The sequence below is a fragment of the Pongo abelii genome, chromosome 10 (assembly GCF_028885655.2).
Source record: "Pongo abelii isolate AG06213 chromosome 10, NHGRI_mPonAbe1-v2.0_pri, whole genome shotgun sequence".
Classification (NCBI taxonomy): domain Eukaryota; kingdom Metazoa; phylum Chordata; class Mammalia; order Primates; family Hominidae; genus Pongo; species Pongo abelii.
The window spans coordinates 123,874,482-123,899,319 of record NC_071995.2 but is presented as its reverse complement, the minus strand read 5'-3'; the positions used below and the strand labels follow the sequence as shown (position 1 = coordinate 123,899,319).

At 49.1% G+C, this 24,838-nt stretch overlaps 1 protein-coding gene across 1 annotated transcript in view; it reads right to left on the bottom strand.

Moving 5' to 3' along the window:
- BRI3BP (BRI3 binding protein) overlaps positions 1–24,838 on the bottom strand; it is a 39,574-nt gene that overhangs the window by 8,722 nt on the left and 6,014 nt on the right. The window contains exon 2 of the mRNA XM_024257547.2: positions 9,961–10,063. Coding sequence (XP_024113315.2) covers positions 9,961–10,063 — 103 coding nt within the window. The remainder of the gene's footprint in view (positions 1–9,960; positions 10,064–24,838) is intronic.

Sequence of the window (24,838 nt, the reverse complement as noted above, 5' to 3'; positions counted from 1 at the left end):
CACTTGAATTTCTCAGCTATCCAGGAATAGTTGTTTCCTCCCAACCCTCACCAGGACCCAGCGACAGTTCATGTTCTGCTTTTGCCATCAGTTTAGTCTCCATTAATCGAGAAGAGACCCATGACATTTTAGAAACACTGAAATTCTGAAGTCTAATTTTTCCAGGATGGTTTTCTTGTGGGAGGTCCCACATGCTGCAATTGTTTGTTTCCTGACAGTGTTGTTTAATGAGTTCAAGGAGAGTTATATCCTAAGCCTTCTCACACAAGCAGTTCTCAAACTTGTGTGATTCCTCCGGGAATCCCCTGGAGGGCTTAGGAAAACAGGTTGCTGGGCCCCACCCCCAGGACATCTTATTCAGTAGGTCCTGGGTGGGCCCAAGAATCTGCGGATTTTTTTTTTTTTTTTTTTTTTTTTTAGACAGGGTCTTGTTCTGTCACCCAGGCTGGAGTGTGATGGTGTGATCTCAGCTCACTGCAGCCTTGACCTTTTGGGCTCAAGCAATCCTCCCACCTCAGGCTCCCAAGTAGCTAGGACTATAGGCATGCACCACCACAGCTGGCTAATTTTTGTATTTTTTTTATAGAGACAGTGAAGTGGTTTGGCTCTGTGTTCTCACCCAAATCTAATTTCAAATTGTAATCCCCACGTGTCTGGGGAGGGACCTGGTAGGAAGTGATTGGATCGTGGGGGTGGTTTCCTCCATGCTGTTCTCATGAAAGTGAGTGAGTCTCACGAGATCTGATGGTTTAAAAGTGTTTGGCAGCATACCCCTCGCTCTTGCTTCCTCTCTCTCCTGCCACCATGTAAGACGTGCCTTGCTTCCCCTTTGCCTTCCGCCATGATTACAAGTTTCCTGAGGCCTCCCCAGCCATGTGGAACTGTGAGTCAATTAAACCTCTTTTATTTATAAATTACACAGCCTCAGGGAGTTCCTTACAGCAGTGTGGAAACCAGCGAATACAGATAGGATCTCACTATGTTGCCCAGGCTGGTCTCGAACTCCTGAGCTCAAGCAACCTGCCTGCCTTGGCTTCCCTAAGTGCTGGGATTACAGGCGTGAGGCACCACGCCCAGCCAAATCTGCACCTCTTACAAGTTTGCCAGGGAGGCTCCTGCTGCTGCTGCTGATCGAAGGGTCACATTGAGATCCACCAGCTTGGGCACGATGAACTCTCATGCATTTGGGGACAGAGAGGACCGTGGGGGAGAAGTGTGACACAATGATCTGGAGTGGGCAAGCGCAAATCCACAGCAGGCCTGAGATGGGAAGCCTCGACCCTGGAGCTCCTCCGGTCAATAACGACACCTATGGCGTGAACATCCCATAGTTCCCCAAAATGATCAGACTCCGCACAGCTGGCCAGTGTCTAGAGTCCAACACTGTAAACAGCAGCCATCTCTGGAACTAAAGGCTTGGGGTCACCAGGACTCCCCAGAAGCCAGGGTGTGTTTGCTACACAATGCCTTCCTGAGGCATCGTGAGCATTTTGACTAAATGTGGTTGACTTGGGAGCTGACTTTCACACCTGCCCCCTGCAGACTGGAGGCTAAACCAGTGTTTCCCAAACCTCTCAGTCTCAAGACCCGTTTGCACTCTTCAGTATTACTGAAGCATCCCCAGAGCTTTTGTTTATGTGGGTTCTACCTAACTGATATATTTTCCATAGCAGAAAATTAGGTAGTTTTTAATTAGCTGTTAATTATCTTTTAAATTTTATTTATTATTTATTTATTTGAGACAGAGTCTTGCTCTGTAGCCCAGGCTAGACTGCAGTAGCATGATCTCAGCTCATTACAACCTCTACCTCCTGGGCTCAAGCAATCCTCTCACCTCAGCCTCCCGAGTAGCTGAGACTACAAGCATGCACCATCAAGCTAATGTTTTGATTTTTTGTAGATACAGGGTCTCACTGTGTTGCCAAGGATGGTCTCAAACTCCTGGGCTTAAGCAATCCATCTGCCTCAACCTCCCAAAGTGCTGGGATTACCAGCATGAGCCACTGTGTCCAGCTGTTGTTAATAATTTAAAAACACTGCTATCATTAACTCATTTTCAAATAACAACCCATTACAGATGCTAGGCTTTGAGTGTTTGTGTCCCCCACAAAATTCCTATGTTGAAATCCTAACCCCAAAAGTGATGGTCTTAGGAGGTGGGGTCCTGGGGAGGTGATCAGGTCATGGGGGTAGAGCCCCCATGAATGGGTTTAGTGCCCTTATAAAGAGGTCCCAGAGAACTGCCTTGTTCCTTCACATCAGACACAGTGAGGCATCGTCTACAAGAAAGGGCTCTCCCCCCAGCGTGCATCTGCCAGTGCCTTCATTTTGGACTTCCTGCCTCCAAACTATGAGAAATGAAAATGTCTGTTAGGCCAGGCACAGTGGCTCATGCCTGTAATCCCAGCTCTTTGGGAGGCCAAGGTGGGCAGATCATCTGAAGTCAGGAGTTCGAGACCAGCCTGACCAATATGGCGAAACTTCGTCTCTATTAAAAAAAATGCAAAATTATCCAGGCATGGTGGTGCGTGCCTGTAATCCCAGCTACTCAGGAGGCTGAGGCAGGAGAATCACTGGAACCCGGGAGGCTGAGGTTGCGCCACTGCACTCCGGCCTGGGCAACAGAGAGAGACTCCATCTCAAAAAAAAAAAAAAAAAAGAAAAAGTCTGTTGTTGATAAGCCACACAGTCTATGGAATTTTGTTATAGCAGCCTGAACTGACCAAGACAATAGGTTAACATAAAATATTTTTCACAAAAAGCAACTGTTTCTAAAGCAGAACAAACCACGCTGAGAACAGTGGCAGTGCTTTGAATGTTTGCCAGTCTCTTTCCTATCTAGCTATTTAGAGGAGACCTGGCCCCCAAATCTGGTTTTGAATTCAGAGGAACAGAACACCAGCCACAAACGTGAGCCACGTTTCTCACTGAAAATTTTCAAGTACTCACAGCAAAAAAGGCAAAAAAAAAAAAAGTGGAATTAATGTTAATAAGATATTTTGTTTAATCCAATCTATCTAAAATGTCATTATCTTAACATGGCATCAATATATATGGAAGTATTAAAGTACGTACTAAATCCCTGACCTCAGAGACATGTTACTGGAGAAGAGAGGAACTCACAGTCACCCCTCCTAACCAAAAGGGTCTCAGGGACCTCCTGGGGTTCCTCTGAGCATACTTTGAGAAGCATCATGTCATCAAGGGGCCAAGATAGGTGATCAGCCAGGAAAGATGCCCAGAGACGAGAATGCCACCCCTGCCTTCCACCCTCAGTGACTTCAGTGAAAGCTGTCCTTTAAACCAAGGAAGGGTGGTCCAAAGCAACGTCACTCCCTGAGGCCCTGAAAATCCTAAAGAAAACACGAGTGGCCCTGCATGTTCTGACAGCAAAGGGGTACTGTCTGACTTTCCTAGCGCTGCCATGGCCAAGTAGCTAAAAAAGAGTAGAAGGCTGGGCGCAGTGGCTCATGTCTGTAATCCCAACACTTTGGGAGGCCAACGCGGGTGGATCACCTGAGATCAGGAGTTCGAGACCAGCCTGGCCAACATGGTGAAATCCCGTCTCTACTGAAAATATAAAAATTAGCCAGGCGTGGTGGTGGATGCCTGTAATTCCAGCTACTTAGGAGGCTGAGGCAGGAGAATCGCTTGAACCCAGGAGGCGGAGGTTGCAGTAAGCCAAGATTGCGGCATTGCACTCCAACCTGGGCAACAGAGCAACACTCCGTCTCAAAAAAACAAAAACAAAAACAAAAACAAAAACAGAATTAGCCAGATTTGGTGGCATATGCCTGTAATCTCAGCCACTCGGGAGGCTGAGGCACTAGAATCGCTTGAACTCAGGAGGCGGAGGCTGCAGTGAGCCGAGATAGCACCACTGCACTTCAGCCTGGGCAACAGGGCGAGACTCCATCTCAAAAAAAGAAAAAAAAAAAAAAGAACAGAAGTTTATTCTCTCAGTTTGTTTGGAGGCTGGAAGTCTGTGAACAACGTGTCAGCAGGGCTGGCTCCTTCAGAGGCTCGAGGGTGAATCTGCCCAGGCCTCTCCTAGTGTCTGCGGGTTGCTGGTGATCCTTGGTGCTCCGTGACTGCCACACTCCTCTCTTTTACTCTGCCTTCACGTGGCCTTCTCCCTACGTGTGTCTGTGTCTAAATTTCCCCTTCGTGTAAGGACACCAGTCACATTGGATTTGGGACCCACCCTACTCCAGTATGACTCATCTTAACAAATGACACCCACAATGACCCCATCTCCAAATAGCGTCCCATTCTGAGGCTCTGGGGGTTAGGACTTCAACAGATAAAACAGACGAATATGGGGGGACACAATTCAACTCCTAACAGGCACTGTTCAAGCAAAGTGAATGTTTTGGTGGTCGACTTGTTCCTCAGCGTGGGCCAGGTTTACACCTGCACACCTGTCAAGTCCTGATGGCTGCGGCAGGGGAAGCTGGCTCTGGGTGCAGCTGGCCAGCCGCCCCTCAGTGTGGAGAAGTGAGATTGGCAGGTCCCAGAACTGCACAGTGATGTACATTTTGGAGGAGGGCCCCTTTGTAAGCCCCCGAGTGTTTACTGAATACTGACCACGGGCTGGGCGCCATCCCACCACCCTACACACACAGTCATCCAGTCCTCATGACTCGTTGATAGGGTAAACAGCATTTTCCACACAAGGACTCCTTGCCCAGGGTCCCACAGCTAGGACTAGGCAGAGCTGGGATTTGGAACCAGGGGATCCAGTTTCTGGAGCCACGCAACCCCTGCCCTGTGCCAACGCATCACTGAAGCACGATTCATATTTTCCCCACTTTACTGGAAACTTTGTTGGAAGTGGCTTCAGCGGCTTCAGAGGAGTAAGCAACATGATGAAGACATGAGCCTTAAATCCATCCTTCTAAGCCATCCTTCCAAATCCTGGACACGTGCTCTGCGCCAGCAGATCTAGAATGGGGACAAAGGCTGTGCCATCTATCGTGTGCTGAGCCCTTGAAATGTGAAGAACTGACGTGGGCTCTAAGTGTCAAACAGAGACTGAGTCTCAAAGGCCTTAGTTAGCCCAAAAAATGTGAGACACCTGATAATTTTCTATTAATTATAAGTTGAGATGTTTTTAATATATTGGGTTAACTAAAATCTTATTAAAATTAATTTCACCTGGGCATGGTGGCACATGCCTGTAATCCCGGCACTCTGGGAGGCCAAGGCAGGCAGATCACTGGAGCTCAGGAGTTCGAGACCACCCTGGGCAACATGGCAAAACCCCATCTCTATAAAAAATACAAACATTAGGCGGGGCATGGTGGCTCACGCCTGTAATCCTAGCACTTTGGGAGGCCGAGGCAGGTGGATCATGAGGTCAGGAGTTCGAGAATACCCTGGCCAAGATGGTGAAACCCCATCTCTACTAAAAAAAATACAAAAATTAGCCAGGCATGGTGGCAGGTGCCTGTAATCCCAGCTACTCGGGAGGCTGAGGCACGAGAACTGCTTGAACCCGGGAGGTGGAGGTTGCAGTGGTGAGCCAAGATCGGCCACTGCATTCTAGCCTGGGCGACAGAGCAATACTCCGTCTCAAAATAATAATAATAATAATAATACAAACATTAGCCAGATGTGGTGGTGCACACTTGTGGTCCCAGCTAGTTGGGAAGCTGAGGTGGGAGGATCACCTGGGCCTGGGTTGGTGGAGGTTGCAGTGAGCTGGGATTGTGCCACTGCACTCTAGCCTGGGCAACAGAGCAAGACTCTGTCTCAAAAAAAAAAGGCTGGGCGCAGTGGCTCATGCCCATAATCCCAGCACTTTGGGAGGCTGAGGCAGGCAGATCACGAGGTCGGGAGCTCAAGACCAGTCTGGCCAACATAGTGAAACCCTGTCTCTACTAAAAATACAGAAAAATTAGCCGGGCGTGGTGGTGCATGCCTGTAATCCCAGCTACTTGGGAGGCTGGGGCAGGAGAATCACTTGAACCCAGGAGGCGGAGGTTGCAGTGAGCCAAGATAGCGCCATTGCACTTCAGCTTGGGCAATAGAGTGAGACTTCGTCCCTCCCGCCCCCCACCAAAAAAAAAAAAGGAAGAAAAATTAATTTCACCATTTCTTTTTACTCTTTTGACATGGTTACTAGAAAACTTCGCATCACCTAGGGGGCTCACATTTTTTTGCTATTATACCATTTGGGGCTACTGAGTTCCCATTTTAACCAGACTCTTAAAAAAAAAAAAACAAAACACTGAAGAAAGAAATTATAGAATTGTGCTCACAGAAACCTTTTTTACCAGAATATCCAACGTTGGTGTATGGCTTCCTGTAAAGCATTTTGCACTCAAACTTCTACGCATAAGACACGAATTCCAAAGGCCTTCGGATGTCTTGAAGCTTACGCATCAAACAGAACTAGAAAAGCTTCGACACGGAAGCAAGCTCGTTTCGCCTCCGGAACGCGCCAGCTGCTCCCCTGATGAATGCAGGCATTCACGGCTCGTGGATCCGCTGCCGATGCCTCTATTCTGGGCTTCTTCCATATGATTAGGAGGCTGTTCCTACTCTGTAGTTTTTCATTCCAAGCTGCGTGTGATTTTCTGCAATCAGGTTTGTTTCTCCAGGGTTCAATGGGTGGTGATGAAAACACAGAGAGTTTGACAATCCGGGCAGGTGGTGGATACGGAAGCTAAGAGGATTGCACGCAGTGGCTGCATCTGGGGGAGGGTGCGTTAACTCTGCCAAGTCCCAGGAGGGGCCACGAGTGGCCCCGAGGGGCTGCCAGGTGCACAGTGTCCTCTGGCTATGCTGACACCTCCGATTCTTTGAGCAGCGAGGTGACTGAGTTGGCCTAAGGCCTCTTAAACGCTGAACTCAATGAATTAAGGCTGGAGACGTTTCTGAATGGCCTGGGGTGTCAACAGGTATGAACCAGTGTGCCCATCATGGCCAGTGGACCCCACTCCCCCATCTCTGATCAGTAAAATGTGGGTGTCAAGGACCGATGGCGGTGCTGAGAGATTCCACATGTAACAGGGCTATGGTATAATGGTTTCCCGTGACTGCCGCAACCAACCACTACAAACTGGGAGGTTGACAGCAGAAATTCATCCACTTGCAGTTCTGGAGGCTGGAAGTCTGAAATCAAGGTCTCGGTGGGGCCATACTCCCTCTGAAAGTTCAAGGGAGGATCCTTCCTCGCCTCTTCCAGCTTCTGGTGGCCCCAGTGTTCCTTGGCTTGTGGCTCCGTCCCTCCAGTCCCTGTTTCTCATTTCGCATGGCCGTCTTCTCCCTATGTTTCTTGGTGTTTCTGTGTCCAAATTCCCCACTTCTTATAAGGACATCAATCATTACACTGAGGGTCCACCCTAATCCAAGACGATCTCATTTAACTCGATCACATATGCAGACCCCACTCCCAAACAAGGGCTCACTCACAGGTCCAGGATTAGGACTGGAACACGTATTCTTGGGGAGCACATTTCAGCCCACATGACTGGCTAAGCAGTGGGACCCACAGCCCTCCTGCTCTTATTAACCAAGGGTGGGCTGGGTGTGGTGGCTCACGCCTATAATCCCAGCACTTTGGGAGGCTGAAGCAGGAGAATGGTTTGAGCCCAAGAGTTTGAGACCAGCCTGGGCAACATGGTAAGACTCTGTCTCCACAGAAAATTTAAAAATTAGCCAGGCGTGGTAGCGTGGGCCTGTGGTCCCAGCTACTCGGGAGGCTGAGGTGGGAGGATCACGAGCCCAGGAAATTGAGGCTGTAGTGAGCCGTGATTAAGCCACTGCACTCCAGCCTGGGCAACAGAGTGAGATCCTAAACAAAAACAAACAAAAAGGGCCTCTTTGTGCCAGGTGCAGAGCTGGGGCCAGAGTGCAGCCCAGAGACGCCAGGCCTAGGCTGTTGACACAAATGATGTGGTTTATGACAACACCTGCGTTCCCTCTGGGAGTCTAGAATTTTGACACGTGTCAAGCAGAGGGTGACTACACGACCAGCCCCCAGTAAAAAGCCGGGGCACAGAGTCCTTGGTGGGCACCCTCTGCTGGGGGAATTAAGTGTGTCCCGTGTGACTCCACAGGGAGAGGACTCTGAAGTTTGAGCCTGGCCTGCCCGGGAATTCACACGCCTTTTCCCTTTGCTGATGGTGTTTGCGTCCTTCTGTCACAATAAATCACAGCCGTAAGGACAACTATATGCTGAGTCCTGCCAGTGCTCCTAGGGAACCAGCGAGCCTGTAGATGGTCTCAGGAACCCTGCCACATGCAGCAACTGCAGACCTTCCCGTCAGACAGGTGGCAGCTGGGACCAGGGACCAGGGCCGTGGGGCTGGAAAGAGCCCAGCTGGGGGATTTCCTCTGGAAAGGCCCAGGGGAAGAGCGGCCTCCACCTTGTGGACGGAAGGAGAGCAGTGGAGCGGGGGCAGCTAGGAGATCCCTGCTTACCTGGCACACCACGGGGCACGGTAGAGAAAACGGGAAGGTTACTTCATCCTGAGAGCATGGGATGCCTCTGAAGCTCTTAAGGTGGTAAGTGACAAGGTCTCCTCTGGGTATAAAAGCTGTACACCCTGGGCACTCTGCCCGGGTTAGCTCCTGTCACCCCCCGATGGAATGCAGGTGGAGGTGGGGCAGGGCTACCTGGGAAGGGGAGTGTAAGGCTGGGGGTAGCACAGGCTGCAGGACTGGACTAGGAGTGCCCAGCTCAGTTACCATGACTGTTGCTGCCTTGCCATCCGCCAAGACCAGTATCAGTGCCCCCTCCCACATGTAGAAAGTGAGGGGCCGTGCCCCACCAATGTTCTCTTCCTGGCTATAAACGTGTGACTAGCACTGCACTATCGAACTGCACTACCCTCCTCCCCTAGCCCACAAAACCAGGGGCCAGCTCCCCTGGCAATTCTTGCCCCATGCGGTGGGTATGGTGGACGGGCTGGTGCAGCATCGGGTGACACCTACTCCCAGCCTGCCTTCCTGGATGGCAGAAGCTGGAGAGCTAAGAACCACATTAGCCTGCCTCCCTCGCAGCTAGGGACTGGACAGAAAGTAAGTTCCGCCTGGCAGTTCCCCCATACACACACGACTTGGGAAATTAAGTGAAGTGTTGCAGCCGATATGCATGGTTCCAGAAACGGCAAGGGTCCCTGCACCCACATGCAAAGTCTAGTTGTTGTGGTGGCAGCAGTGGCCTCCTGGTCCTCAAATTATACTACAGTTGTGTGACCTTGAACTCAATGGTTTCAACAGCTGCAACCCTGGACAGCCAGTTCGGCAGTGTCTGAGGCCATGCATCTCTCCCTCAGCCTTTCTGATGGTTCTGTGAGTGTCTCTGTCTCATGAAATCCCCTTCTGCCTAAATAACTAGTCATTTCTTGCACGGATCCCAGTAAGCCAGAGCACTATACCTCTGGTCCACGTGTTTTGCCTACAGACACACAAGTTGGCACTATCCAGCTGCACTTTACCCTAAGTGGCATCTGAGAAATCTCAGCTTTGATGGGCCATTTGTTTTTTATTTTTATGATTATTTGAGAGGAGTCTTGCTCTGTTGTCCAGTGTGGAGTACAGTGGCATGATCATAGCTCACTGCAGCCTCGAACTCCTGATCTCAGGCAATCCTCCTGCCTCAGCCTCCCAAGTGGATGGGGGACTACAGGTGTGCACCACCACACCCAGCAAATTTTTTGTACTTTTTTTTGTAGAGATGGGATCTCACCATGTTAACCAGGCTGGTCTTGAATTCTTGGGTTCAAGCAACCCTCCCACCTTGGTCTCCCAAAGTGCTGGGATTACAGGCATGAGCCATCATGCCTGGCCTATATATGAGACTATTAAAATAAAAAATGTTCACTCATATCCTCACTGACCAGCCCTCTGCAACTTTCTCATGTATTACTCACTGTGAGTACCAGTTCCACACTATGAGAATCACCAAAATAGAATGACACCTTACGTGAATGCCACCCCCACACCTACCATCAAGTCCAAGAACATCCAAGATCTCGGTCCAGACTTTCCACAGTGTCTCCACGAACATATCCACTCCCAATACGAACCTCTCGGTCAGCCTGGCCAAGAACTGCAGAAACAAGAAAACGGTCATCACCCAATCACTGTTTTCCTCCATCAGTCAAGCAGTGAACTGGGGAGCTTGGGAGTTTATACCTGGGAAGGGAAAAATAGCGAGCCCATGATGAATACCACACACGTGGGCTACTGGCCCAGGGGATTGACTTGAACTGGGTACTGATAACAGCCCAACTGAGAAAAACTGGTGAAAATGACCCCTTCCTTGCAAGGGCTGAACAAGGCACCTATGGAGGCTGGGACTCTCTGCAGGGCTGCGTTACATCACTTGCCATTGCTCCTGCTGTCTTTCATGCTCCCTCTTGGGTCAGGGTCTCTGCCTTCCTCTGCCTGATTTCTCTAAAGAGACAGGGTCTTGCTGTTGACCAGGCTGGGGTGCAGTGGTGCAATGATAGCTCGCTGTACCCTCAAACTCCCGGGCTCAAGCAATCCCGCCTCAGCTTCCCAAGTAGCTAGGGCTACAGGTGCAGCCACCACACCAGGCTTTATTATTATCATTATTTTGTAGAGATGGGGTCTTGCTATGTTGTCCAGGCTGGTTTCAAACTCTAAGCCTCAAGCAGTCCTCCTGCCTGGCCTTCCCAAAGTCCTGGGATTATAGGCGTGAAACACTGCACCGCACCCTGCAGGTTTCTCATTTTTAAAGAGTGGAAGTTTCTGCTCCTAGGGAGCTGGTAATGATAGAGCCCCATGCTCTATCCAACTCTAAGGACTCTGAGCCTCTGAGGTCTTTATTTGCCCTCCCGGTGACACAGGGCTAAAGAAACATGAATAGAAGGTACAGCCTCATTTTAACTTTTTTTTTTAAAAAAATAAGTGATATTGTATACATGTAGCATAAAACTCAAGCCTACCAACAGGTATTCAGTGGAGAGTAAGCTTTCCCTCTCATTTCCCGGCAACTCGAATCCCCCTCCGGAGGAACCCTTCCTTAGATGTGCCAGGTGAATAATGGCACGGACATATTCTTTCCGCAATGGCAGCACAGGTGTACAGCCGAGCTGCTTTGCTCATGCAACACTCTATCTTGGAGATCACTCACACTCAGACCACACAGAGCTGCCTCATCCTTTTTAAAACATGGTACACCTGGAGCCAGGCCCATACTCATGGACACCTACATGGTTTCCAGCCTTTGCTATTACAGGGGAAAAAATAATGAGCCCATGATGAATGCCACCAAGTGGTCTACTGGCCCAGGGGATTAACTTGAACTTGATACTAATTGATGACAGCCCAACAACTGAGCGAAACTGAGTAAAACACGCCCCTTCCCTTGTAAGGGCTGACCAAGGTATCTATGGGGGCTGGGACTCTGCAGGGCTGCATCACACAGAGTGCTGCCATAATAGAACCCACCTACACGGGCCACTTGGCTCACGTGTGAAGGGTAAATGCCTCTGTGAATTGGCTACAGCTTGTTTTTTTTTTTTTTTTTTTTTTTTTGAGACAGGGTCTCGCTCTGTCACTCAGGCTGGAGTGCACTGGTATGATCTCAGCTCACTGCAGCCTCCACCTCCCAAGTTCAAGCAATCCTCCCACCTCAGCCTCCCGAGTAGCTGGTACTACAGGCACGCACCACCACACTCAGGTAATTTTCATATTTTTAGTAGAGACGGGGTTTCACCATGTTGGCCAGGCTGGTCTTGAACTCCTGACCTCAGGTGATCTGCCCACCTCGGCCTCCCAAAGTGCTGGGATTATAGGCGTGAGTCACCACACCCAGGCAGCTACAGTATTTTATGTTTTAATTTAATTTAATTTTATTTGGAGTCTCGCTTTGTCACCAGGCTGGAGTGCAAGTGGCACGATCTCGGCTCACTGCAACCTCCTCCTCCCGGGTTCAAGTGATTCTCCTGCCTCAGCCTCTCGAGTAGCTGCGACTACAGGCATGCGCCACCATGCCCAGCTAATTTTGTATTTTCAGTAGAGATGGGGTTTTTCCATGTTGGCCAGGATTTTCTCGATCTCTTGACCTTGCGATCCACCCATCTCAGCTTCCCAAAGTGCTGGGATTACAGGCATGAGCCACCATGCCTGGCCGGCTACAGCATTTTAAACTGGATATCCTGACTGGATGGTTCCTACAGGACAGAGGAGATAAGAGCAGGGCTGAATCAGGGAGCAGGAGAGTAGAAAATGCCAATAACCTCAGAGGTAGCACTGTGGCTGAGAAAGCACAAGCCAGGCTGTCGACTGCCTGGGTTCAAATCCCAGCTCTGCCTCTTACTAGCTGGGTGTCCATGAGCATATTATATATATTCATAAGCTCTCTGGGGCTGCAGAGTTTCCACTAACAATGGAGATAACAGTACCTACTTCGTCTGGTTATCGTGAGCTTTACACGGGATATTCACGTGAAATGCTTTGAGCACATGGTAAGTGTTCAAGACTCCTGTTGACATCCACATCCAATCTTCTTTTTTTTTTTTTTTTGAGACAGGGTCTCACTCTGTCACCCAGGCTGGAGTGCACTGGTGCAATCTCGACTCAAGGCAACCTCTGCCTCCTGGGTTCAAGAGATTCTCCTGCTTTAGCCTCCTGAGTAGCTGGAATTACAGGCGCCTGCTACCACACCCGGCTAATTTTTGTATTTTTAGTAGAGATGGTTTCACCATGTTGGCCAGGCTGGTCTCGAACTCCTGACCTCAAGTGATCCGCCTGCCTAGGCCTCCCAAAGTGCTGGGACTACAAGCATGAGCCACCACGCCCAGCCGATGTCCAATATTCCAACAGAAGCATTGACTCTACGATGTCCTGCGAGGACACCAACATTTTAGCCCTAAAAAACAGTATAGAGGCTGGGCATGGTGGCTCACACCTATAATCCCAGCACTTTGGGAGGCTGAGGTGGGAGGATTGCTTTAGCCCAGGAGTTCGAGACCAGCCTGGGCAACAAAATGAGACCCCATCTCTAATTTACCTTAAGAAAAAATTTTAGGCTGTGCGTGGTGGCTCACGCCTGTAATCTCAGCACTTTGGGAAGCTGAGGCGAGTAGATCACCTGAGGCCAGGAGTTCAAGACCAGCCTGGCCAACATGGCAAAACCTCGTCTCTACTAAAAACACAAAAATTAGCTGGGCGTGGTGGTGTACGCCTGTAATCCCAGCTATTTGGGAGGCTGAGGCAGAAGAATTGCTTGAACCTGGGAGGCAGAGGTTGCAATGAGCCGAGATCATGCCACTGCACTCCAGCCTGGGTGATAGAGGGAGACAGCATCTCAAAAAAAAAAAAAAAAGATGGCTGGGCGCGGTGGCCCACACCTGTAATCCCAGCACTTGGGGAGGCCGAGGCAGGCAGATCACCTGAGGTCAGGAGTTTGAGACCAGCCTGACTAACATGGTGAAACCCCATCTCTACTAAAAATACAAAAAAAATTAGCCGAGTGTAGTGGTGTGCGCCTGTAATTCCAGCTACTTGGGAGACTGAGGCAGGAGAATCGCTTGAACCTGGGAGGTGGAGGTTACAGTGAGTCGAGATTACGCCATTGCACTCCAACCTGGGCAACAGAGCGAGACTCTGTCTCAAAAAAAAAATAAATAAATAAATTTCATAGGAATGTGAACCCTATTGGGAACTGCATGCGAGGGATCTAGGTTACATGTTCCTTGTGAGATCCTAATGCCTGATGATCTGTCACTGTCCGCGTCACCCCCAGATGGAACAGATGGAGCTGTCTAGTTGCAGGAAAACAAGCTCAGTGCTCCCACTGATTCTACATTATGGTGAGTTGTATAATTATTTCATTCTATATTACAATGTAATGATAATAGAAATAAAGTGCACAATAAACGTAATGCGCCTGAATCATCCCGAAACCATCCCCCGACCCAGTCCATGGAAAAACTGTCTTCCACAAAAACGGTCCCTGCTGCCAAAAAGGTTGAGGACCGCTGCATTAGAAAGAAGAGGAGGGTGGCCAGGCGCGGTGGCTCACGCCTGTAATCCCAGCACTTTGGGAGGCCGGTGGATCACAAGGTCAGGAGATCGAGACCATCCTGGCTAACACGGTGAAACCCCGTCTCTACTAAAAATATAAAAAATTAGCTGGGCGTGGTGGTGGGCGCCTGTAGTCCCAGCTACTTGGGAGGCTGAGGTAGGAGAATGGTGTGAACCCAGGAGGCGGAGCTTGCAGTGAGCCGAGATCGCGCCACTGCACTCCAGCCTGGGCGACAGAGTGAGACTCTGTCTCAAAAAAATTAAAAAAAAAAAAAAAAAAAAAGAAAGAAAGAAAGAAGAGGAGGGTGACTGCCCCTCCCTTGGGTGGGGGTAGGCGGCGGGATCTGGGAGGAGGGCCTGCAGAAGACCAGCATGAATCAGAACCACAACCATGAAGAGGTCTTCCAGAGATTCCACGTCACGGTACACATCCCAGCTCAGTGGTTCTCAGAGTGTGGTGGTGCCCGGACTAGCAGCAGCAGCATCACCCAGGAGCTTGCCAGAAATGCAGACTCTCGGGGCCCCACCCAGATCCACTGCCTCAGACTCTCCAGGGATGGAGCCCAGCAATCTGTTTTCACAGCCCTCCTGGTGATGCTGAGGCACACTCCAGGTTGAAGACCTTGATTGAGGGAGGCAGTTGCACATGTTCCTTCAGAGTGCCACTGCACTAAAAAGCTGCAGGCAGGCCAGACATACGTGGACAATGGAAGAGATGCGTAAGACAGTGATCTGCTCATAGAATGGAGTCCAATTCCACAGCAACAAAAACAAACGATGGACATATCTAGCAACACTGAGAAATAGCAGAAAATAATAATAATGAGTAAATAAATAGATTACAGAATGTACGCTCTTTTTTTTTTTTTTTTTTGGAGACAGGGTCTTGCTCTGTTGCCCAGCCTGGAGTACAGTGGGGGTAATTACGGCTCACTCCAGTCTCAAACTCCTGGGTTCAAGCAATCCTCCCGCTTCAGCCTCCCATGTAGCTAGGACCACAAGCAGCTGCCACATGCCCAGCTTTTCCTGTCACATTTTTTTTTTCCTGAGACAGAGTCTTGCTTTGTCACCTGGGCTACAGTGCATTAGCGCCATCTTGGCTCACTGCAACCTCCCCCTCCCAGGTTCAAGCAATTCTCCTGCCCCAGCCTCCTGAGTAACTGGAATTACAGACACGTGCCACCAAGCCTGGCTAGTTTTTGTAAAATAGTAGAGACAGGGTTTTCCCATGTTGGCCAGGCTGGTTTCGAACTCCTAACCTCAGGTGATCTGCCTGCCTTAGCCTCCCAAAGTGCTGGGATTACAGGTGTGATCCACCACGCTCGACCTACAATTCTTTAAAGTATGTGTGACTTGTACATGTTTGTCAATATATGGCAATTTTTTGGGGGGAGGCGGGGGGAGACAGAGTCTCACTCTGTCCCCCAGGCTAGAGTAAAGTGGTGCGACCTCGGCTCACTGCAACCTCTGCCTCGTGGATTCAAGCAATTCTCCTGCCTCAGCCTCCCAAGTAGCTGGGATTACAGGTGTGTGCCACCACACCTGGCTAATTTTTATATTTTTAGTAGAGACAGGGTTTTGTCATGTTGGCCAAGCTGATCTCAAACTCCTGACCTCAGATGATCCACCCACCTTGACCTCCCGAAGTGCTGGGATTACAGGCGTGACCCACCACACCCAGACAATATACAGCAATTTCTATAATTTGTTCAAATGGAGGGAAAAAGAAAGCTTTTTGTGAGAAAAGAGTAGCAGGCCTTTAAAATGCCACCAAGTGCCCAGGAAAGGGTGCGTGGAAGCAATTATTCTGGGAGAAAGAGACTTTCCTGCTCATACTGTTGAACCTCTCTGTGCCTCAGTTTTCTCTGCTGTGGGAGAAATGGGACTAAGAGAGGATTCAAGAGCAGAACCTGTAAAGACCCCAGTGCGGCGCCCAGCACACGGCAGGTGCCCAGCGCGTCGGAGCGGCTGAGGTGGTTCTTGTTGGATTCATGGGTTGCAGGGTGGCAACCTGGAACTCCCTGCAAGCCGAGTGGTCACCTCCCACGTAATACAAGCTGAGAGGCAGGTGCTCTGAAAACTGCCATGCCTGAGAAGCTGGCGTGCCTGAATAGCTCCTAGCAGTGCTAAGAAAGGTGCAGGTCAGAGGTTCTTTCTCATGGTGGAAAGAACGACACCTGTCCCCTCCTGAAAACTGGCCCCGGGCAGGAGAGGGTGAATTCAGGGAGGATCCCATCTCTTGCCGTTGAACCAGCTGGCTGGAGAATTTGCTGTTCCCTGTGGGGCTGGCTCTGCCTGCTCTGGTGTGTGACACCCTGACCCACTTTGTGTGGATGGAGACACAGGAGCCCTAAGGGGAATAATATGGGCTGAACTGTGTCCTCCAAAAGGCTTATGTGGAAGCCCTAAACCCCAGGACCTCAGAATGGGACTGTATTTGGAGACAGGGTCTTTACAGAGGTGATTAAGCTGAAATGAGATATTTAGGGTGGGCCCTAATCCGATGTGACTGGTGTCCTTATGCAAGTAGGAGAGTAGGACCCAGATGACCAGAGGAAAGACCACTCGAAGACACAGGGAAAGGGCGGCCATCTGCAAGCCAAGACGAGGGACCTCAGGAGAAAGCAACCCTGGCACCTCGTGCTCAGATTTCCAGCCTCCAGAATGGGAGAAAATATACGTCCGCTGTTTAGACGACTGGGCTGCAGTGCACACAAACACACGAGCTTACAGTGAAGCCCAAAGCCTGGAGGCAGTTCCAGCAGAAATCTGGTGAAAATGCAAGCCTGAATTGTATCGGGCCTCTAGATCTTTTTTCTTCTTCTTTTTTTTTTTTTCAAACAGTCTTGCTCTGTCACCCAGGCTGAAGTGCAGTGGCGCGATCTCGGCTCACTGCAACCTCCGCTCCCCACCCCACAGGTTCAAGCAATTCTCATGCCTCAGCCTCCCGAGTAGCTGGGATTACAGGCGTAAGCCACCACGTCTGGCTAATTTTTTGTATTTTTAGTAGAGATGGGGTTTCAACCATGTTGGCCAAACTGGTCTTGAATTCCTGACCTCAAGTGATATGCCCACCTCGGCCTCCCAAAGTGCTGGGATTTACAGGCATGAGCCACCGTCCCTGGCCAGGCCTCTAGATCTAACCACTGGTTCTCAGGGATCTGGGAAATGGGGCACAGGGAAACACCAGCATGAGGATGCACCCGGCCAGATGTAGATGGTGGAGATGCTATGGGGTGAGACCCAGTTTCTCCACAGAATAAGATGGCATCCAAGAAAAAGCATGAGGTGGGGGCATTAAAATTAAAAGTGACTTAAATCATGATGATTTGCTGTACCCTGGATGTGACGGGATGAAAATGGTCCTTAACTCTGTGTCTTCCTCCCCAAAACTCATCACCCAGTCTCATTATGAGAAAAACATCAGACAAATTCCAATAGGGAGCATCCTACAAAATCCCTGACCGGCTGGGTGTGGTGGCTCACACCTGTAATCCCAGCACTTTGGGAGGCCATGGCAGGCAGATCACTTGAGTTCAGGAGTTCAAGACCAGTCTGGCCAACATGGTGAAACCTCTTGACTCTACTAAAAACACAAAACTTAGCCGGGCATGATGGCATGCAACTGTGGTCCCAGTTACTCAGGAGGCTGAGGCAGGAGAATTGCTTGAATCTGGGAGGCAGAGGTTGCAGTGAGCAGAGATCACACCACTTCACTCCAGCCTGGGTGACAGAGGGAGATTCCGTATGAAAAAGAAAAGAAAAGAAAAAGCTCTGATCAATGCTCCTGAAAACTGTCAAGGTCATCAAAAACAAGTAGAGCCTGAGAAACTCCCAGCTGAGAGGACCTCGGGAGACCTGAGGACCAAATATCGGGTGGGATCCCAGATGGGATCCTGGGACAGAAAAGGGTGGCAGGAAAAACTACGGAAGTCTGAATAAAGTACAGACTTCACCGAATAATTGATGTACCAATATTGGTTCATTAATAGAACATGAATATACAACGTTAATAATGGAGGAAACGGGGTGAGGGGTATATGGCGACTCCCTGTATTATCTTCACAATTGTACTATAACTCTAAAAGAACAGACTATTTTTTAAACTCTACTTATAAAAAGAATAAAGTTATTTTTTTTTAAAAAAAAAAAAGGCTTGGGGCTGGGCATGGTCGCTAACGTCTGTAATCTCAACAGTTTGGGAGGCCAAGGCCAGAGGATCGTTTGAGTCTGGGAGTTAGAGACCAGCCTGGGCAACATGGCGAGACACTGTCTCTACAAAAAATTAAAAAATTAGCTGGGCATGGTGGCATGTACCTGTGGTTCCAGCTACTCGGGAGAAGGCTGGGGGATCATCGAACCTAGGAGGTTGAGGCTGCAAGTGAGCTGTGTTCATGCCACTGCACTCCAGTCTGGGTGACAAAGCAAGACCTTGTCTCAAAAAAATTTTAAAAAAATTAAAAATTTTAAAAAGAGACTTAAAAGACACTTCATGTGTAGACTTTGTTTAGATCCAAATTCAAACAAAAAGTTTTGTAAAGACTTTTTGGGCCAGGGAAATGAGAAAATGGACCTGCATTAGATGTTAAGGAATCGTTATAAGCTGTGATGATGGTATTGCCTGTTTTTCTGTATGTGTGTGTGTGTATTTTTTTTTTTTTTTTTTTTGAGATGGAGTCTCACTCTGTTGCCCAAGCTGGAGTGCAGTGGTGCGATCTTGGCTCACTGCAACCTCTGCCTCCTGGGCTCAAGCAATTCTCCTGCCTCAGCCTCCTGAGTAGTTGTGACTATAGGTGAGCGCCACCACGCCCAGCTAATTTTTATATTTTTAGTAGAGACGGAGTTTCACCATGTTGGCCAGGCTAGTCTCAAACTCCTGACCTCTAGTGACCCACCCACCTCGGCCTCCCAAAGTGCTGGGATTACAGGCATGAGCCACCATGCCCGGCCGGTATTGTGGTTTTGATTTTCACAAAATTTTTATTGTTAAAGATGCTAACTGAAATATGCAAAGGTGAACTAATGTCCTGGATTAGCTTTAAAATATTATTCCAGGCACCCCCAAAAAAATTTAGGAAGGAAAGAAGTAACCAGAATGGCAGAAAGTTGCTACATGGGAAGACCTGGGTGAATGAGGGTTCACTCTACTCTCCCTACCTTTGGCTATGTTGGACAATTTTCAGAATGTAAAGTTGAAATAAGGGGACCAGGTGAGCAAACTGTGGATGCCTGAGGCCTCAGACAAACAAGGCCCAGGCATCGCCTCGTGGGAGGCAACAAGATTGCTTCAAGCCTGGGATTTCATCAGCCCTCTTCTTGCAGCAGTCAGGCAGGGACATCCAACACCCGGGGACATCCAACACCGGGGTTGGGTGACAATGGCCTTCCTGCATCCTAATCTCGCTTTACCTCCATCACCCTCAGGCACATGCAAACAGGTCCTGTGGAAAATCAGGCCACGAGGGCAAAGGCATCTTGATAAGCAAGCCAGGGAGAGGGGATGGGAGATTCTGCCATTCAGAGGTTTCCCAAGCATCTGAAGAACACACAGAAATGCAAAGGCCAGATGAACGGAAAATGCTGGAACATAATATACAGACCACATATGAACCACAGAGGCACCCCCAGCGCAGTGGGCCTGCCCAGCCTCAACCCAGAGATCAAACTCAGCGTCAACCAACGAGAACACGATGGCACAAACAGACACCACGAGCCCCAATATGGTGCTGCCTCAGCAAGGACACATGACGCCTTCTGCAGAATTCTTGCCATGAAAGCTAAGTCTGAGCCTAACACGGAGGAAATAATCAGATAATACACACTGTGGGACATTTCAAAAGACAGTTCTGGGCCAGGCGTGGTGGCTCACGCCTGTAATCTCAGCACTTTGGGAGGCCAAGGTGAGCGGATCACGAGGTCAGGAGATTGAGACCATCCTGGCTAACACAGTGAAACCCCGTCTCTACTAAAAATACAAAAAATTAGCTGGGCGTGGTGGCGGGCGCCTGTAATCCCAGCTACTTGGGAGGCTGAGGCAGGAGAATGGCGTGAACCCGGGAGGCGGAGGTTGCAGTGAGCAGAGATTGCACCACTACACTCCAGCCTGGCAACACAGCGAGACTCTGTCTCGAAAAAAAAAAAAAGTTCTGGACTGTCAAAACCACAGCAATACTACTTCACCTCCGCCAAGATGGCTAGAATCAAAAAGGCAGACCATAGCAAGTGCTGACAAGGATGTGGGAAACCAGGCCCCTCCTACATTGCTGGTAGGCAGGTGAAACGGTACATCTGCCTTGGAAAAGGGTGACGGTTCCCCAAAGTGTTCAACAAAAAGTTCCTGTATGACCCAGCAACTGCACTTCTAGGTATGCACCGCAAAATACTGGAAACAATGTCCACACAAATATTTGCACATGGATGTTCACGGCAGCATCATTCACAATAGACAAAAAGTGACATAAACCGAAATGAGCATCAGTTGATGATCGGGTAAATAAAAAGCCATAAAGAGGAATAAAGTACTGATCCTGCAATATGGATGAAGCTTGAAAACATGAGGCTAAGTGAAAGAAGCCAGACACAAAAGGCCAGACTGTACAGGACTCCGTTCCTATGAAAAGCCCACAGTAAGCTCAGAAATAGAGACAGAAAGCAGACTGGCAGTTGCTTAAGGCTGGGAGTTGGGGCAAAGGAAAAAAGTAGTGACTGCTAATGGGTACAGAGTTTCTTTTTGGGGTAATGCAAATGTTCTAAAATTGTAGTGACAGCTGTACAGTGCTGTGAATATACTAAAAACTGCTGAGCTTTCAGTGAATAAATTGTATGGTATATGAATTATAGCTCAAAAAAAAAAAAAAGACATTTAGTCTGTACTCTTCAAAAACGTCAATGCCGTAAAAGTCCCTCACTAGGCCAGGTGCAGTGGCTCACGCCTATAATCCCAGCACTTTGGGAGGCCAAGGCGGGAGGATCGCATGAGCCCAAGAGTCAAGAGACCAGCCTGGAAAACACAGGGATTTCGAGGATAAATCCTGTCTCTACGAAAAATACAATAAATAAATAAATAAATAAATAAATAAATAAATAAATAAATGGGCATGGTGGCACACGCTTGTAATCCCAGCTACTCAGGAGGTTAAGGTGGGAGGATTGCTTGAACCCAGGAGGCAGACGTTGCACTGAGCCAAGACTGCGCCACTGCACTCCATTCTGGGCTACAGAGTGACAGCCTGTCTAAAAAAAATTCATAATTGGGGCCGGGTGCGGTGGCTCACGCCTGTAATCCCAGCACTTTGGGAGGCCAAGCCGGGTGGATCACGAGGTCAGGAGATCGAGACCATCCTGGCTAACACGGTGAAACCCCGTTTCTACTAAAAATACAAAAAATTAGCCGGGCGTGGTGGCGGGCGCCCGTGGTCCCAGCTATTTGGGAGGCTGAGGCAGGAGAATGGTGTGAACACGGGAAGTGGAGCTTGCAGTGAGCCGAGATCACGCCACTGCACTCCAGCCTGGGTGACAGAGTGAGACTCTGTCTCAAAAAAACAAAAAACAAACAAAAAAATTCATAATTAAGTCCCTTCCTCCACCAAAAGTGAGGATACTCTGACAGACTAGAGACATGAACACCAAATGCATGAGCAGTCCTTGACTGGGTGTTGGATTTTTTATGAGCTATAAAGACAATTTGAATATGCACTGTCTATTACAAAATACTGTACTATATTTAAGTTTCTTGGCTGAGACAATGGTATTGTGGTTCTGTAGGAAAAAGTATTAAGATGTCTGCAACTAACTTTCAAATGATCCTGCCAAAAAATAAAAATAAATGTGTGTGCGTGTGTGTATTTGTCTATGGGATGTGTTTGTAGAGAAAAAAGTTTGAGGGGAAATGTAAGAACTGGTGACTTTAGGGGAGACGTTTGCAGCTATTCCTTGTTCTGTTCTTTCAGCATTTTGGTACTTCAAAAAATTCTCAACATAAAAAATTATAGGAAACAGGCTGGGCGCGGTGGCTTACACCTGTAATCCCAGCACTTTGGGAGGCCGAGGCGGGCGGATCATGAGGTCAGGAGATGAGACTATCCTGGCTAACACGGTGAAATCCCGTCTCTACTAAAAATACAAAAAATTAGCCAGGTGTGGTGGCGGGCGCCTGTAGTCCCAGCTACTCGGGAGGCTGAGGCAGGGGAAAGGCGAAAGGCGTGAACCTGGGAGGCGGAGCTTGCAGTGAGCCGAGATCGCGCCACTGCACTCCAGCCTGGGCGACAGAGCAAGACTCCGTCTCAAAAAAAAAAAAAAAATTTAATGAGCCACTTCGTTGGAAAGGGCTTGGGAACTAGCCTTCACATGTGTCTGGTGAGAGTGGAAACTGCTATCACCCTTTGAAGGACCATTTAGTAGTATCTTTGCAATATGAACAATGCATATAGAGCCCTTACTATGCAAGTGCTCAAGCAAACAGTTAATTTACATGGGTAGACATCAACACAGTAGCGACCTTAGGAGGTTAGTAACCACGCGGGAGCAGAAATGGACTTCTGGAGGCTGGAACAATCCATTTTTAGATCTGCTGGTCAAGAAGTGTGTTCTGTATGTGACAATTCATGATGCTATAGATTGATGTTAAGCAAAAAATGTACACCAATTACATTTCAGTGAAAAATGTAAAAGAGGCCAGGCGTGGTGTCTCACGCCTGTAATCCCGGCACTCTGGGAGGCCAAGGCAGGTGGATCACCTGAGGTCAGGAGTTCGACACCAGCCTGACCAACATGGAGAAACCCTGTCTCTACTAAAAATACAAAAGTAGCTGGGTGTGGAGGCATGCGCCTGTAATCCCAGCTACTCAGGAGGCTGAGGAAGGAGAATCACTTGAACCCAGGAGTCAGAGGTTGCAGTGAGCCAAGATCATGCCATTGCACTCCAGCCTGGGCAAGAAGAATGAAACTCCGTCTCATAAAAAAAAAAAAAAAAAAAAGTAAAAGAGCAGGGAGTGCTGGCTCACCCCTGTAATTCCAGCACTTTGGGAGGCCGAGGCGGGCGGATCACGAGGTCAGGAGATTGAGACCATCCTGGCTAACACGGTGAAACCCTGTCTCTACTAAAAATACAAAAAATTAGCCGGGCGTGGTGGCAGGCACCTGTAGTCCCAGCTACTTGGGAGGCTGAGGCAGGAGAATGGCGTGAACCCAGGAGGCGGAGCTTGCAGTGAGCAGAGATCGCGCCACTGCACTCCAGCCTTGGTGACACAGCGAGACTCCGTCTCAAAAAAAAAAAACAAAAAACTTCTTTTTAAATGCACAGACCTTCTGACTCAGCAATTCAATTTCTAACAATTTACAGATGAACTTGTCTAGGTGCACACAAAACAATACATATAGAAAGACCTACACTGCAGCTGTGTTTAGAGTGGCCCGAGACAGGATCAAATGTTAGCCACCAGGGGCAGGTTCAACAATGGCACATCCTTACAGCAATGTGCTCTTTGCAGCCCTTCACAAGGAGGAAGCAAAGTCTCTGTACTGATAAGTTCTGATCTTCCTTTTTTTTTTTTTTTTGAGACAGATTCTCACTCTGTTGCCCAGGCTGGAGTGCAGTGGCATGAACTCCATTCACTATAATCTCCACCTCCGGGGTTCAAGCGATTCTCCTGTCTCAGCCTTCCGAGTAGGTGGGACTACAGGCACATGCCACCAGGCCTGGTTAATGTTTGTATTTTTAGTAGAGACAGGGTTTCACCATGTTGGCCAGGCTGGTTTCGAACTCTTGACCTCAGGTGATCTACCCACCTCAGCCTCCCAAAGTGCTGGGATTATAGGCGTGAGCCACTGTACCCGGCCCTCCAAAATTTACTCTTTTTTTTTTTTTTTTTTTTTTTGAGACAGAGTCTTGCTCTGTTGCCCAGGCTGGAGTGCAGTAGCGTGATCTTGGCTCATTACAAGCTCCGCCTCCCGGGTTCACGCCATCCTCCTGCCTCAGCCTCCTTAGTAGCTGGGACTACAGGCGCATACCGCCACGCCCAGATAACTTTTTGTATTTTTAGTAGAGATGGGGTTTCACAGTGTTCACCAGGATGGTCTCGATCTCCTGACCTTGTGATCTGCCCGCCTCAGCCTCCCAAAGTGCTGGGATTACAGGCGTGAGGCACTGTACCCGGCCCTCCAAAATTTACTCTTTTTTTTTTTTTTTTTTTTTTTGAGACAGAGTCTTGCTCTGTTGCCCAGGCTGGAGTGCAGTAGCGTGATCTTGGCTCATTACAAGCTCCGCCTCCCGGGTTCACGCCATCCTCCTGCCTCAGCCTCCTTAGTAGCTGGGACTACAGGCGCATACCGCCACGCCCAGATAACTTTTTGTATTTTTAGTAGAGATGGGGTTTCACAGTGTTCACCAGGATGGTCTCGATCTCCTGACCTTGTGATCTGCCCGCCTCAGCCTCCCAAAGTGCTGGGATTACAGGCGTGAGGCACCGCGCCCAGCCCAAAATTTATTCATTTTTAAAAACAGGGGCTGGTGCAGTGGCTCACGCCTGTAATGCCAGCACTCTGGGAGGCCGAGGCAGGTAGATCACTGGAGGCCAGGAGTTAGAGACCAGCCTGGGCAATATAGCGAAACCACACCTCTACAAAAAATAAAAAACTTAGCAGGGCATGGTGGTGCAGACCTGTAATCCCAGCTACTCGGGAGGCTGACGCAGGAGGATCACTTGAGCCCGGGAGGTAGAGACTGCAGTGAGCCAAGATCGAGCTACTGCACTCCAGCCTGGGTGACAGAGTGAGACTCTGTCTCAGGGAAAAATAAAATAAAAATACAAAACAGTGTGCATAGCGCAAA